Source organism: Coffea arabica, chromosome 7e, assembly GCF_036785885.1.
Source record: "Coffea arabica cultivar ET-39 chromosome 7e, Coffea Arabica ET-39 HiFi, whole genome shotgun sequence".
NCBI classification, from domain to species: Eukaryota; Viridiplantae; Streptophyta; class Magnoliopsida; order Gentianales; family Rubiaceae; genus Coffea; species Coffea arabica.
Window position 1 is genome coordinate 4,705,514 of NC_092323.1, and position 16,392 is coordinate 4,721,905.

Consider the following 16,392-nt stretch of genomic DNA (forward strand, 5'->3'; position numbering starts at 1 on the left):
GATTAGGGTGATGTATTTGAATAAAATCAATTTGATTTCTTTTCTTTGCATTAGTTAGAAATTAGTTTACAAATATATTTTTTTCTCATTTTTATTAGAAATTATAAACTTTGCTAAATTTGTTCGGGTAGACCCGACCCGGATCCGGAACATAGAATAAAAGACCTGCCGGGTAAACGGGCCGGATCGGATCCGGTATAGTAATTCGGGTCCGGGTCCGGAATAATGAATTCCGGCCCGGACCCGGCCCGTTGACAGCCCTATCAGGGCCGCACCGTCACTTGAGCATTTGCTGTGAAATTCCAAAAATGGTCACACAACCAAGGTGACAATGAGGGACGAAAGTCATTGTATTTAACTCTATTCCTGCTTTTATTGAGTCATTGATAGACTAATTTGATCTTGATTCGCAATTTTCATTATGATCTTGGATGTTTGATTCATTAACTTGAGAGGCAAACCAGTTCTGAATTGTTGAATCCGAACACTTCATACCATTTGTCTCGAAATTTGTTTCTGCCTCTGTCTAATTGCCAAGTGTGTTGTATTATTGGACTTATTTTTCAATAGAATCCTATAAGTTTATTAATTACGAAACTTATATACAATAGAATTCTAAGAATTATTAATTAATACAAATAACTCTTAATTAGAGACGAGATAGACAGGATAGATTCTAGATCTATGTACAATAGAATTCTAAGAATTATTAATCAATACACAAGATAACAGGACGGGATAGACATCACAGATATGAAATCTGCGGGACGGAGCAGATAAGACAGACGATTTCGAGCGAAAGTGGAATTAACTCTTTCTTTTCTAACCTAACCTTTATTTTCTTTTAGTGTATTTTCTTTAATTCTCTACCCTGAAGGGCCTAAACTCCCAAACTAGGCATTAAACTAAACGATGTCGTTGAAAAATCTTTTAGATGGGCTTCTGGTGATCTATTCACAAAAACATTTGAAATTCATTTTCCCGGCATTCGCATCCGCAGCTCTCCCATTCTATGGCAGACGATTCGACGCCTGCTGCACGGTCTTCCAAAGGTCATCTCTCTCTCTCTCAGCATAAATTCCTCATTTGCATTTAATTTTAGCTTGTTGTAGAATGATATACCATATATCAAAATTTTAATTGCACTGGGGGTTTCATATCAAGCTTCCCCTGCTCGCAAGTACTTGCGAAGATTTTCTGCAATCGATTTCGAAAAGTCAATAAATTCGATTTCTTTAGTTTCAAGGAAATTGCCAATCAAAGGCATGGAAAACGTTGTAGCTACGGTAACTGGCTACACCGGCTTGGAGCGATTCAACCTCATCAAACTGATTTCTTTGGCCGGCGGTAATTATGTCGGTAGAATGAGTAGATCAGTCACTCATCTCGTAGGTTTTCGGCATCCTGAACTGTCTTTTCCAACCTAATCTTCGTATGAAAATGCTTTTGGCTTGAGATATATATATTTTTAAATTAGGTTTGTTGGAAATATGATGGAACAAAATACAAGCTCGCTAGACAGTTTGAGACTCTGGTAGTTAATCATCAGTGGATTGAGGATTGTATCAAGGAAGGAAGACGTCTTCCAGAGGATCCATATACTCTGCAGTGGTACGTCATAAAAATATTACTGCTTTTCCCCGGTATTGTATCGTAATTGTTTTCATAGTTTTGCATTTCTGTATGAGTTGCTAGAATTTTTTGGGTAGGACGATACAGAAAATTAACATGCAATTGTTACTCACCTTGTGTAAATCCATCCATTGTTTGCAGTGGGCAACAAGTGGGGCCATTATCAATAACTATTCCTTTTAGTTCTGATGTGGTGAGACATCCCCGTCTGCAGAAAGACCGAAACGAGGTTTGTATACATTAATTCAATTTTAAATCGATGTTGTAGCATTCATCTTCTCATAGTCTTAATGTTAGGTGTTACCAGTGATTGGTATTTTTAAGTATGGATGACTGCAGGTGACTTGATAGTTTTGTGTATCAGCCTTTCTTATTTCAACAAGCATAAGCTGTCTTAGGCAACACTACACATACGGAAATTCCCCCTTCATCTTTCCTGAAGCTCTTGCTTTGAGTCCTGTACATGATTTAACTCAGCGGCTTTACACCGTGTTCAGAGCAATTTCCATTCTCACCTTATCATGGACAATACATACCTGACATGCTCTACACTTTTCACATCTTTGAGTTGGTATTATCTTGTTATAGATTTGTAAGTTAACATTTTGGCCCCTTAGATGGGATGACTTCAGAACACAAATTGTTATATGCTGTTTCTAATGGAGAAGAAGACATCCTGGACACTAGAGGCTAAGGGAAATCGTCGGTATAGGGGCACGGGACAAGTACCTCAGACAAAATTCATACATGTTGATAGTATTTCAAGTACCGTTCTTTTTGCTTAACTGAACTTAACTTGAAATTTCCAGATAGATTTCTTCTTTTCTGTTGTTTTATAGGATGTTCACATTGTACAACACGTTTTGGCAAAATGGATCTCCATAATGAGAAAGATGCTTTTTCTTTGACATTTTTTTTTCAAATCGAAGTCCTGCATCAAGTACAGGAGATCTGTAACATCAACCTTACTTTCCACTGCAATTTACTGTGATTTCAGAATTTGTTGCCTAAGCTGGAGCAAAGCAGGCATAGATTGAAGAGAAAAATTAGCAGAGGAAGTCCAAAGCAGGAAAACTCTTCTGCTAGTACATACCGTTGCACTGAACCTTATTCACCCAGCATTCAAAGGGAAGAGGTAAATACAAATTCTTCTATCATTCATCTTTCTAATGCTAATTCTTTCCTTTTAATTTGCTCTCCTTGTTTGCATGATTGACCTCAACGTCTATTCTTTCAAAATTGATGGGGAGACAGTTTAGGCTTCTCATGTTCTTCTTAATTATCTGTCTGAACTGTTATGCTTCTTAATCATCAGTCATGTTTGTCTTACATATTCTTTGTTTGTAGGGAAATAACAAAATATTACTACATAAGTAGAAAATTCTTTGGCTCATCTTATAAGAATTGCCATCTTATAAGAATTGGTTGTCATGCTTTCCAGTAAGCAAAAAAACTCTTTGGATAACGAATATTTTCTGAGTTTTTAACAAAAAACTAGGAGTACATATCAGCCTTTTTTCGTGCCTATAATGTCCATGTATAAGCTTATCCAGCAATTGCATTTTAACTTTCCACTTTCATTGTGCACATTTTGGTTAACTTTTTCAATATCTGCTGCTTGTAATGAATTACTTCCATCTTGCATCTAATCCTTTTTTTTGGCAAAAGCAGTCTGTGCTTTCAAACTCCATATGCTTGGTTAGGACGATGGCTTGAGAATCACTAATTGCTTTGTATTTCTATTTTTTCCTACCTGTTGAAAACTTGAAATAGATTGAGGTATTACATTCTCCTCAGCATCCAATCTTTTTGAGTCAGAAGAAGGGAAAATCTGCTTCACTTGAAACATCTCGCAGAAGTCATAAGCGCAGGCTAGTGAAGAAAAATATGAGAAAAGAGACTTTGGACATAATTTCAGATTCTGAGGAAGAAATCTCAAGACAAAAAGATTTTCATGAGCAGTACTGCAGTGGAGCTGTTTCTAATAGTTCTGTTCAGGGGGAAGAATGCAGATTGAGTGCTAGGGTCACATGTGACTCTACCGGTTATCAATCTGGACAAAAGAGATCTGAAGCTCTGACTAATATGCAGGACATTGACAATGTGATTGATGTCCTTGATATTCATGATGACATTTTAGATGTAAATGGTGCCTCATCTTATCATGTTAGAGATGCTGATGCAAATGGTAATGACATTGAACAATCTACCAGATTGCCCGCATCAACGGAATTGTCTTGTGTCATTTGTTGGACAGAGTTCAGTGCAACTAGAGGAGTTCTGCCATGTGGCCACAGATTTTGTTTCTCTTGCATCCAGAGCTGGGCAGATCATGCGGTAAATTTTTTTCACATAATACATGCTTTGGATCTTGTTTTTAAGTGCACAAAGATTGTACTCATTCTCATGCAGGGAAAAAAAACTTGGAAGGCAATATGCTGTGATACGTGTGGAATGTTCTTGTCATTCTAAAAGTACAAATAGCCTTCTATTCTTGTGTTTTCTGCGTCATATCTAATGCACAATTTACCAGAATAATTCCTTATCAGCTCGTATTGAGTACTGCACTAATCTAGTACCCAACCATTGGGTAATGATTTATCTGTCAGACATCTGCTTTTATTCTGGGGAAAATGATTATTGTAGATTTTATAATACTTGCACCTGTTTTGACGTAGTAGTTTCGCAGATGTTCCTCAGACAAGAGACAGTTGTTTGATGCTCATGATAAGAGCTATGTGTCTTCCGTGCTTGCAAAAATTAGTATGAAATTTCAAGATAGGGGCTATTCTTCTGTATGCTCTCAGATTTTAGCAATTCATTTTACCATTCTGACCATCTTATTTAAGCTATGTGGTTTTGGCTTAAATTACACATGGTTTTCTTGTAGTTAATGAAGTTTCATAATAGTTCATTGTTCTGATCTTAGACTTCAAGCAGGAAGACTTCAACATGTCCTCTGTGCAAGGCTAGTTTTGTCATCATTACAAAGGTGGATAATGCTGTCTCTTCAGATCAAAAAATATATTCACAAACTGTTCCTCATGATGATCCAAGGATGGGCATATATATTCTTGATGGTGGGGAAGCACCGAGTATTCCTTCTAGTGTAAGTTGTCACAAGTATTGCTGTTTTCTGTTTACTTTGAAATAATCTTCCTTTGTACTCCCAGGTGCCTTTCTTCTGCAATTTAACAAAACGATCTGTAACTTGTAAAATACCCCTCTTCCTACTTGAAGCCTTTTTCAGCAGCAGATAGATTTGTGGATTTTAAAATCGTCATTCGATTATAGCATTTTGGTACAATTGAGATTGACATTTCTTTTGGAGCTCCTTCCACCCCCGGGGCCGGGGGCGGCGCTCTCTTCCTCTCTCCAGTGCTACTTAATGGCATCCTAACATCTTTGATTTGGATCTTAGGCACAGCAAACCGCTAAGCAAGAGTTACCATGGATGAGTCGTTTTTACTTGTGAAACAAAGTTCCATGCTGTGAAAACAGTCCATTGAAAGTTGCCATTTTACTCATTGTAGATGGCGCCTCCAATTCTGTTGTCAACAGACAGAGGAACGTGACATGGGTATAGGTTACTAGTTGTTTACCCATGATTGAGTGTCGTGTAGTTGCAGAAGGGCCTGACAGCTCAAAAGATTTTCAACAAAAAAGAAGTTGTTCAACTGATTGCAAATAGGTAGCGGACAAGGGATATATGTTTTTTGGACATAAAATGGGAGATGGGGTGCTTGCTATTTGTTTTTTACTTAATTGAACAAGCTGTAAGAATGAACTTCCATAGTACTTAATACACGTCTGATTTGTTTTTCGGATTATGCAGTCATCAGGAGCACCGGTGTGTTGCCACTGCTCTCGTCGAGAACCAGAGGATCTTCTAGAAAGATGTGATGTTTGCCAGATTCAACGCATTCATATCTTCTGCCTGGATCCTCCAGCTTTTCCGTGGATTTGTGCTAATTGCAAGGATCTACAGAGGCTGTACCTTTACCGCCGTTAATCTGTTAATATCTCTCGATTATTGCATTAGGATGAAAGGATATTAGCTTTCTAGTTACGACACTTTTGTTCATACAGTACAAATATATTTTGGATTTCATTATAAAGTTGATTCGCAAGTGAATTCCCCCTGACTAATAACGATATGAGTAGCCAGGATGCGATAACTGTTCTAGAGAAGGTTGTAAATGCGATCAGTTTGCTTTAAGCGGTTCTCCTGGCTGACATGACTGTCAACTTGGTGTGTTTGGACATGTATTGTGTGTAATGCATATAGAATTATAGAATATAAGGAACGGTACGATTCTTCGGAATCGTTGGTTGACAAGCTTAATGTAGTCTTACCCGTCCTTTAGCCAAGTGTAAGTCACATGTCCACAAATGAGTAAATGCTTGAAACTCAAGCACTGACAAAAGTTTCGGCCGTTCTTATTGCTGCTTGATTTTCTTGAAATATAGTAATTCATTCTGTTCCTCGCTTTGGGGTTTATTTTCTTTCTTTCTCCATTATTCCCTCAATTATCTGGAGATCTTCGGATTTGCCTCTTTCCACTTTAATGGAGGGGTATTTACCCATAATGTCTGAAATTAACGAGAGTTGTCATTAGCAGAGCCTGGTTAGGTAGGAATTCAACAGTTCAAACTCTTAATTCGCTGCATCTTCAGAATTCATATTCACCATCATTAACCCCTGCCTAATAATCATATAGGCATTCTCCAACAAACACCGAAGTTATAGAGTCTCGAGGCTTCTCAAAGCCTCCTAGTAGAACAAGGTGCCTGGATAATTTCAGATTCATCAAATCAACTCTGCTGGGATTGACCAGCAGTCGATCTTCCAACAATTGGTTCCGATAACGATGAAAAGTTTCAGGAAACTCTTCCTTGGGTTTTTAAACGTCCTAATTTTGGCATTCGCAATCTTCCAAACCGTTTGTGTGTTGATATACAATCATGATCCCCCCAACAAACAGTGCTACAAAAACTCTGCCCCGACGATTTTTTGGTTGTCAGCCTACTTGTTGATCATGTCATTGATAGGGTTGATGGCTTCATATTGTAAGTCCGGATCCCTGCAGATCTTTTATGCGTGGCTGATGGCGATGACTACGATTGTGGCCATCACTTTCAGCATTTTCATGTTTTTGACTTTGCCCAATGAGTCCGCAAATGCTACATATCAGAAGACGCAGACCGGAAATTGGCTAGCCGGATTCTCCCCACTCTTGCGCTTAATTTTAGTGAATGATCAGGAATGGAATAGGGCCAAGACGTGTTTGATCGACAAGGGATTATGTCAGGGGTTCAGAAATCATTCTGCCAGTTCGCCATGGGATTACTTGTACTACGTTCAGGTTATTAACAATTTAACATCTTTCTTTATTTGATCGCCGTCTCCCTGTAGTCATCCCCCCCCCCCTCTTCTTCTCTTTTCTCTTCCTCTTCTGCGCGGTCATAGCAAAATTCACGATTGGGCAATTTAAGTTTTGATGCATGTTTGATTGATGCTGTGTTGCTTGTCTGCAGTTGGGCTGCTGTAGTCCACCAAAACGTTGTGGTTTTCTGCAAAGAAATGAAAGCTTCTGGGAGATCCCAGAATCTGGGTTTGCTTCCCAGAACGAGGAATGCCAAATGTGGGCAAACAGCAGGAACAGGGGAGGGTGCTACGATTGTGACTCATGCAAAGCAGGTTACCTAACCAAATTCCAGATGGACTGGCAGGCTGATAAGGCACTATTCGTGGCCATCCTTCTCATCCTCATAGTTAGTACCTCCCTCGCCTTCTGGACCTTCGGTTGCAGGGATGAAAGCGAGCATGCCCGTGAACAAAGGAAATACAGGAACATGGTCAATGCTTAGTGTGCCAATTTCAATTTTGTTCCCTTTTGTTGTGGCTGAATCGTTCACTGTAGAATATAGATGGCCAACCAACTTTGGTGGAGTTCAATTTGGGCAATGTTCGTCATATTTGATGCAATTGCCTCTGAATTTGGTAGTTTTGCTGCAGTAGATTGTAAGTACATGTACCAGAATCACTTCTCTCACCCTATCCCATAGCAATAGAGGTGCATTTACGAAATTTAGGCTTAGTGATTGAGAGCTTTTATTGTTGTGCAGATTCTAGATTTGTGTGTCCCTTCAGGCTGCCTTAGGCCTGTGGTTTTCTCAAATCATCCTTTGCTCTAAAAAGTTCAGAAAAGGGGGAAAAAGAGAAAAGAAAACAACAGCAATACAATGCTGTTCTGATACAGTAGCACACTTCTCCATGTATACCATTTTTTAAGTGCTTATGCATTTTTAATTTTAAATCGTTGGGGTTACCAGAGAGGGCCTGACTTGGATGGCATTTTAATTTATGGCTTCCCAAAGCATGACGCAAGTGTTACTCAATTCTTCAACGACTCCGTCTATGAGTTGTCTTTAGTGAATGGTGCGATGGTAGCGTAAAGCGTGCAGGCAGTCATGACAAAAGGACAGCCTATTAGCCTCTCTCTGTCTGTTAGTAACTCACCGACTCTGGCTCGTGATTTTTGTTTTGGTGCATTTTTTTTATTTTATTCTTTCTGGACGCCGGTCACCTGTCAAATCCTCAACCCGCTGTCTTGATACAGCAGATTATTAGTTACAAGGAAATATTCTGGTTTTATTGTTGTTAGCAGAGAATGGACAGATCCACTTAGAAGAATAATTGTTACTAGTGCTGAAGGGACAGTTGACGTGTGTGCAATAATAAATAAATATTTAAAATTTTGTAAAGATATTTGTTAAAATTATTTTTTATGAGATTTGGTTTTATAATACATACAGACATTTACATAAATAAATGTACAAATAAACTATTATTTGGTAGTGCGTAGTTATTAGAAAAAGAGATAGAAGTAGATATGATAGTGGGTAGGAGAGACAAAAGCAAACATGATAATGGGTAATTATATTTGAAGGGTAATTTAGGAAGATCACAAGACGACAACTTTTTTTTACGCCAAAAAGCTCCCTACCCCTTTATATATGATATAGACAAGGACAAGGATAAATTTGAAAACATATAAAGTTAATGTCCAGTTAAAGTTAACTATCTCTACATATGCTTTAGGGTTAATCACATTTTATCCCCTTAAAGAATACCCCATTTCTCAGTTTACCCCCTAACCTTTAATTTTGCTCACTTAACCCCCTTTAGGACAAAATTGCCCTTACATTATTTTGACTTTTCATTTACCTTGTTTTCCTTTCTTTTATTTCTTTTTCTCTTTCTTCTTTATTTAATTCTTCCTCTTTCCCACAAAAATCTTCACCTTAATGATTGAAATTAAAAAAGAGAAATTGCAAAGATCTATCTTCTCCTTAAATGATTAAAAAAATATTCAAATCACTTTCCTAAAATACAATTTTTTTAGCCTTTCAATTCTTTTAATTTTGGATTTTCCTCTTTCTTTTCTAGTTTCTCATTTTATTCCCAAGAAAATATCTTAAAATGAAATTGTGACCTGATTAATAATCATCAATTGAAATTTTTGACACGTGGCATCATACAAAAAATCAAAATTAGTTTTTGATACCTTTTAAACCTTCACCCAGAAATATGCAATTAAAAACTCAAAACAAAAATTTTCGTTGAAATGGAATTTCTATTGGGAAGGATGAAAGAGAGAAGAAAGAGAAAAAGAAATAAAAGAAAGGAAATCAATTTCATCTTATGATATTTTCTTGAGAATAAAATGAGAAACTAGAAAGGAAAGAGGAAAATCCAAAATTAAAAGAATTGAAAGGCTAAAAAAATTTTATTTTAGGAAAGTGATTTGAATATTTTTTTAATCATTTAAGGAGAAGATAGATCTCTGCAATTCCTCTTTTTTAATTTCAATCATTAAGGTGAAGATTTTTGTGGGAAAGAGGAAGAATTAAATAAAGAAGAAAGAGAAAAAGAAATAAAAGAAAGGAAAACAAGGTAAATGAAAAGTCAAAATAATGCAAGGGCAATTTTGTCCTAAAGGGGGTTAAGTGAGCAAAATTAAAGGTCAGGGGATAAACTGAGAAATTGGGTATTCTTTAAGGGGATAAAATGTGATTAACCCTATGCTTTATTATTGTAAAAATACTGTCACAAATTACAGTAAAAAAAAAAATGTCCAACCGTTCCCACCCCACTGTGCTAGTAGTAAAATTTGGGTGTTAAGGTCGTCAATTAGGCTAGGCTTGGCTCAACCCAGAAAAAAGCCCATTAAACTGATCGGGAAAATTTTGGACTTAACTATTAGGTTGAACTACGTGTGAGTCAAGTTTAGACCTGTCAAGTTCAAACCCGATCAATGTTTGGCTTATACATGAGTCTAATTATATATATATATGTATAAAAAATATATAATAATATCAATAATTTATAATTATACATATTATGACATAAAATTCTAATAATTTATAGATAAATTTATAGTAATTCACAATTATAAAAAATATATATATTATATAATTATGAGTTTAGATGAAGTTGAATTTAAATCTGAAACTCATATATAATAGTACAGTGTGTAGCCTAAACTTAAGTCTTTTGATTTGAACTTGAAACTCGAAAGTTCAAAACCCAAAAACTAGGACAATTTACGAGCAAAGTCTGAATTTGCTCAATCCCGATTCAAAAAGGCCAATTGATACTCCCATTTGACGACGTGTTTTTAATTTGTCACCTTTGCGGGGACAAGCACATAATGTACATTCTACGGCACCAAATAAATATGAGCTCACGCCAAAGGCGAAAGCCTCCAACCCACCTCCTGCTGCGGGGTCTCGGAGACAGCCAGGGCCAGGCCCAGGCCCACAAGAGTAAATAACAATTAATAGATGCAACGGAATGGACACAATAGTCTAGATGCAACGGAATAACATCCTCTCAACGCTGGATTTACGTACCTACTCACTGGATATCTGTGGATGTTTTCGTTTGCAGAGAGGATAAGACCCTTTGAAAGCCAGCCGAGACTAGTGGTTTCTTCTTTGTTTGGTCCATGGTGATCATTGGAACAACCAATACTACTAGTAGAACATGGTAAGTAAAACGAAAAGAAAACAAGAGGAAGAAGAAGACAGTAAAAGGCTCTCACTCATAAATCATACTGGGAATCAGACGGTCTGCCAAAAAGAGAGCATACATACACTGCATAATATTTCAGATTCAGAGCTGAATTCAGAAAGCATAGGTTCGGGTGTTGGGAGAATCAGCGATTCTCAGAGTTCGTTCGATGAGCTTTCGAGCCTTCCTGCTCCTTATTTCCACTCTCATGCTTTCACTCTTCTCAATTTTGTCGTACGCTTTCTTCATCCTCAGAGACTTGAGGAGTTTGGACTTCAAATTCCCCACCAACTTCTCCAAGCCCCCAGTCGTCGTCGTCGTCATCATCGTCATCATCAACAACAGCCTTCGCTAATTCCTTCAACGCTCTTCTCTTAATTAAAGAAGAGTCGAGTTCCCCCTGCAAAATGAATCAAATGTTATGAAGGAAGGAAGGGGCACGTAACTAATCAGCTGGCAGCAGATGATGAACAGTCAGTTTTACATGCACCATAAAAGAGAAGCTACTACCTGCACCAGGTGTGTGTGTGTGTGTTTGTGTGTGAGAAAGAGAGGCAGAGAGAGAGGCAAGCGAGAAAGATCAAAGATGCTAAAACGAATGAGTTTATAACCAGCCGTTAGACTTAGACGTCAGAGTGCATTAAGTAAGAAGAAGAACAACAACAACAACAAAGTTGGAAGGAAGGCTAATCACGCAATCCTTGAGAGAGACCGGGAAATGTACGACCCTACATCTGATCTGACTGACTCGTAACGAACAAATTACTGTAACATTAAACATTACTGTAGATTAACAGTTGATTCATTAGTTCTGGCTGTAAATTACCCTCTGAGTTCAACAAGGATTCATCTAAAAAAGAAAAAAAAAGATTGAAATGGCTTTGTATATTGGAGCATGAGTGAGGGAGGATACAACGGAGTAGAAAAGGAGTAGTGTTGTTATAACGGACTGATTCTTTTTTCTATATAATATAATATATTCTTGTCTTGTTTTCTTGCCGTTGTATTTTGTGATGCGGCGTAAGTAAAAAGACTTTAACTGGTAGGAGTATCATTTTCTAGGAGTGGGCGCGGGTCGGGTACTCGTCCCATTCATCATTTGGCTTACTCGACTCGTATCTTGCGGGTCAGTCATTTTCTGACTCTTACCCGTCCCGTATTAGGGTACTCGCTGAGATAGGGTTGGGTCAACGGGGTACTCGTCCCTCCAATTTATCATTTAAATTTTTTTTAAAAAATGATTTATATCAATTTAATTTTATATTTTACACATTCATTTAAGATTTAATAAATCTTTTTTCTAAAAAAAGGTTTCCCACCAAAAAACAAGCATGTGAAGAGAATATAAGATAAAGGAAAAAAATTAAAAGAATTCAAAATCAATAAAAGTTTGAAATAAGTAGCACAATTTTTAATATATATGTTCCACATTAATTAAACTTTTTTCTATAAAATATAAGATCATGACCTCTACAAATGAATCTTGTAAATAAACTATAGTCTCTCATATTTGTAATGCAATTTGTTCAATAAAATTACTTATTTAGTTCTAACTTATTATTTTATAGTGTGTGTATAAAAATAAAAAATATATATATACGGGGCGGATCGGGTACCCGCAAATTTTTAATTATGTGATCCTAATCTGCCCCCCATCTTAGCGGGTACCAGATCCTCTTTTGACCCGATCAAATACTAAAAATCAAATATTCTAATTTTCGGATAGAATCGAATAGGATCGGATATAACGGATTTTCGGGTTAGCGAATAATTTGGCCCACCCCTATCATTTTCTCCACGAATTCTTCCGGCCTTTGAAAAGGGAGTAATATAATAATATGTATGTTCTTGAATATTCCCGCATAATTATTGTCATCTTGTTGAATATTTTCTTAGATTTGGACTAGCTAATTTGACAATTTAGGCTTATTTTTAGTCCGCGAAGAAATAGTAAAAGCTATAGCGGCATGAATCAATTGCTTTAAGCATTGTTGTTATTTGTTTTTTTTTTGGGATGAATAATAGATTCGCATAATCAAGCACGGCCAGAAAATAAATGTGGAATGTTTGGCTCGAGATTAGCAGAAAAATACAGGTGGACGGTTGATGTGGGCTACTTGTTGCAGGTGCGGGTGCAGGCCCGGCCCTTGTTGCATGGCTGTCCTCCTTCCACCAGTGTGGAGGACGGAGCTCGGGAGCTGCTGCCGCCGCCTAACTTCTCCTAAGGATGGGATAAAATGATTGAGATACGAGAATAATATGGATCACACAAACTGAGAAGTCCTAGCAGGAATCATAGATTGATGGCCCGCCATAATCAATCGACAAGTTACTGATTTTTTAACTGGTCGCCGGTCCTCTAATCCTCAGTGGGAAACCAAATGCAGTAACCTCTCCAACTCTAAGGGGGCGTTTGGTTCGCAGCTTGGAATCGGATTCGGATTTGGAATCGGATATCCTGGGTTTGGAATGAGACCTTTCATTCCAATACATCTGTTTGGTTCAAGTATCTGAAATGGGTATCATTACTATACTTGATGTTTGGTTCGTTGGTTCTTTCGGAATGGAATCTAATAAATTTCCAATTTTAACCTTACCTGTAAAATTGACAATAAACCTTGTCTTAGAGTTTCAAAAGAAAAATTACATAAATCTTATTAATAATCTTGTCATATGTTGGGGAGAGTTATGCAGGTTTTTGTATTTTTAAGGGTAAACAACAAAAAATCCCCCTGTGGTTAAGCAATCATACATAAAAACCCCCTGTGGTTTCATATCATACCAGTCGATATCCCGTGGTTTGAATTAACCTGAAAAGTAGACGAAAATCGTCAAAACAGACGGAGCTGAGTGAATAGACGAAAATAAGGGGGAAACCCGCAAGCGGGTTTCAGGAAGGCTATTTAACAAATTACTTAAAAAAAAAAAAAAAATTTTACATGCAAGCTGCGTTGAGTTGCACATGCCCATCGGAGGGCCCTAGGATGCCCAGCAAACCTCCCCTCTCATCCTCACCCTTCAGGTGAGGGTTTGAGAGTATGTGTTTGATATAAATAGAACAGAAACGCAGCTTTTAGTCATTTTACATAAGGGGGAAACCCGCAAGCGGGTTTCAGGCTATTTAACAAATTTATAATATTCCACGGTCTGCACTTCTAATCTTGCACCAATATGAAGTAGGTGGGTTTCAAGTGATAACTCAACTCACAAAATCAATGGTTTGAGTAACGCCTAAATTCCAATTCGATTTGCGAGTGGGGAACCTTTGGTGATATGATGCAGATCCGTACTTCATCCTATTGATACAAATCTGATGCTTATTGGTTTTGGATTCTTTTGCATTTTTTGGGTTGCATTTGAGATCAGCATTCAAGAAGATGATGGAATAAACTATGATTTTCATTTTGACCCCACAAAGTCAATAGCGGAAGACAAAACAAAAAAGAGCCAGAACCCACAAAAAAGAAGCACTAAAGCTCAAGAATCATGAAGATCTGCTAACTGCTAATATCAGAAGAGAAAACAAAATAAGAAAAGTGTGCAGATTTGCCGGACCGTACAGAAAGCATAGTACGTACTGCTCCCAAGAGCAAAAAATCTAAAGAAACTAGAGATACAAACCTTTTAAGGAGCAATCTACAAGGGAAATGGAAGATTGAGAATCAGCAGAAGAAGATCCACTATTGCACAAATTATTCTTGTTTATGGACTTGGAGAATAGAGAACTTGGAACAAGAAAACAAACAGAAGAAAACTTGCGTACCTCTCTAGTAGCACAGATGTGGTTTTCATTCGTTTTTTTTCTTCTTCCCACGGCAAAAGCTCCAGCTTGTCGTGTTTTTAAGGGGTAATTAGGGCAGAGAATTCGGGGGAGAAAGGCGACGGAAATAATGAAAAAGAGAGGAAGAAGAGGGACCGGGAATAAGATTTGGGTTTTGGACAAAACCCACGAACTTAGTCAGGAATGGAGAAATGACATATTTTTAGATATCATTCCAATATTTCAATTCCAATACCAGTAAACCAAACATGAGTTATGGGGTTTATTCCATAACCCCATTCCGATACCCTCTTACCAAACGCCCCCTAAATTCGATTGGGCGTTGCCAAAAGAGACATTCTGATCCTGTGATCAATAGGTCTTAAGTTCAAATCATTAACAGGGCAAGTAAAGTCGAACAATTGATCCTTCTTTAAATTAAAGAAAAAGTAAATAATCAAAAGCACTAAGGATTGTGCTAATTAACCAAGTAGTTGGCCCTAAGTAGAGTTTACTTAGGTGTAGGTCATGCATTCTAAAAATTCAGATTTTTTTGCAGGTTTCGTCAGTGTTTGGGTTGGTGTTGGTTTAGTTTCCTTCAATTTTTCTTGGACCTCTTTAGATTTCCCTCTCCCTAATATCGAGTAAAAATAGATTTTATCGTATCCCAAAAAAAAAAACTAAGGATTGCACTAATCACGTTATCGATGCAAATGGTTTGATGAGATAACAAAAAAATAGGTTAGGCACTGAAGTAATAATTCACTCCAAAACACTCTTGCAGCACTAAATATTTGCAGTTTAACTTAACTGTAATACTTCTACACAAAAATCAGCATGAAACATCCATTGAGTTAAGACATATCCTAATGAAAAACGGTCTGCCTCATGTCAAAACAAGAAACATATGGGCCATTGATTTGGAGTTGACCCAATCAACATAAACACGGTCATCTTACACACAATTTGAAGTTTGCCCCGTTCATTTCTCGGTCTCCACATCCCTATTGGGCCACAGGGAATAAGTCCATAAGAAAATTTTTGCCTTTCTAGGCTTTTCTCCGGGTACCCCGAATCATAACTCATCTTTGATTGGATGCGAAAAGTATAAGAAAGAAAGAACGTCTGGGGAAAGAACAAAAGCAAATCGAACCGAATTATTTTGCAGCTCAGAGGTTGCAACTAATCTTTATTTGAACAACTTCATGGTAGATTTTTCTTGCTCATTCTCTTATAGTACAATATTATGGGACAATTTCTTGCCTTTACAGGATTAATTAATTTCTTCCTCTTTTTTTTTTTTGTTTGTCGCGTTAACAAGTCATCAATTTTCGTAACTGGTTTTGCATTGCTTTGAGGATTGTTTGAACTGTGATAAGTTGAGTACAAGTAGGTAGATTTCATGAGAAAAGAAGAAACCAATTATGCTTTTTGAAGATAGCGTCATCGAATATGGATGTTAATTCAATTCATGCATGTGAGCTTAACAGGACATATTAAAAGGGTAAATTTGCAGTTGAACACATGCAAAACCAAGCAAAATAAAAGCATTTAAAAAGTAATAGAAAAATACAATTGATACATGGGCATTTTTGAGGCTCCATGAATTAGAGTTTTGGGTTCAAATTTCTTTGTCCTCTCTCCGCTTTTTAAGTCCTGCTCCTTCCCTGTTAAAAAAAAAAGAATGAAAAAAAATTTATATATGGGCCTTTGATTTCTAGTTATTCTTTCAAGGGGCATTTCCTAATTAAGTTAAGTTTAATAAAAAAAAAAAATTTACATTTGGATGCCCAAGAAAGTTTGTGGAAATTAATTTCATAGATGCAATTGCATGTACTAACAACTAACTAAATAAAAGTAGCTAAACTTTCGCAAATTACCATGAATGGATGGCTTATGATGTGTCAAAATACAACGTTTA

At 37.1% G+C, this 16,392-nt stretch overlaps 2 protein-coding genes and 1 long non-coding RNA gene across 3 annotated transcripts; 2 read left to right on the top strand and 1 right to left on the bottom strand.

The window, feature by feature from the left end:
- The first annotated feature begins 766 nt into the window (after positions 1 to 766).
- Positions 767 to 7,969, top strand: LOC113701310 (uncharacterized). Its single transcript, XM_027221897.2, has 9 exons — positions 767 to 1,052; positions 1,240 to 1,388; positions 1,478 to 1,611; positions 1,774 to 1,861; positions 2,630 to 2,767; positions 3,406 to 3,969; positions 4,562 to 4,741; positions 5,468 to 6,998; positions 7,171 to 7,969. The coding sequence occupies exons 1-8, from the start codon at positions 1,013 to 1,015 to the stop codon at positions 5,642 to 5,644; spliced, it is 1,470 nt and encodes a 489-aa protein (XP_027077698.1). The 5' UTR covers positions 767 to 1,012; the 3' UTR covers positions 5,645 to 6,998; positions 7,171 to 7,969.
- LOC113701311 (protein TORNADO 2) lies at positions 6,741 to 7,503 on the top strand. The gene is made up of 2 exons (XM_027221898.2): positions 6,741 to 6,998; positions 7,171 to 7,503. Exons 1-2 carry the CDS (start codon positions 6,741 to 6,743, stop codon positions 7,501 to 7,503), a joined length of 591 nt encoding a protein of 196 aa, XP_027077699.2.
- Positions 7,970 to 10,721: 2,752 nt separating the features above from the next.
- Positions 10,722 to 11,521, bottom strand: LOC113701605 (uncharacterized). Its single transcript, XR_003450942.2, has 2 exons — positions 11,222 to 11,521; positions 10,722 to 11,111 (listed from the first exon to the last, which is right to left on the bottom strand). It is a non-coding gene; the product is annotated as an uncharacterized lncRNA (long non-coding RNA).
- Positions 11,522 to 16,392: the final 4,871 nt, after the last annotated feature.

Excerpts from the sequence above, each read along its gene's own strand:
- LOC113701310 (XM_027221897.2), top strand. The coding sequence starts at position 1,013 with ATGGCAGACGATTCGACGCCTGCTGCACGGTCTTCCAAAG. Across the intron at positions 1,053-1,239 it reads TGCTGCACGGTCTTCCAAAG|TTTCAAGGAAATTGCCAATC; the intron begins GTCATCTCTCTC and ends CGATTTCTTTAG. Across the intron at positions 3,970-4,561 it reads AGAGCTGGGCAGATCATGCG|ACTTCAAGCAGGAAGACTTC; the intron begins GTAAATTTTTTT and ends TTCTGATCTTAG.
- LOC113701311 (XM_027221898.2), top strand. The coding sequence starts at position 6,741 with ATGGCGATGACTACGATTGTGGCCATCACTTTCAGCATTTTCATGTTT. Across the intron at positions 6,999-7,170 it reads ATTACTTGTACTACGTTCAG|TTGGGCTGCTGTAGTCCACC; the intron begins GTTATTAACAAT and ends GCTTGTCTGCAG.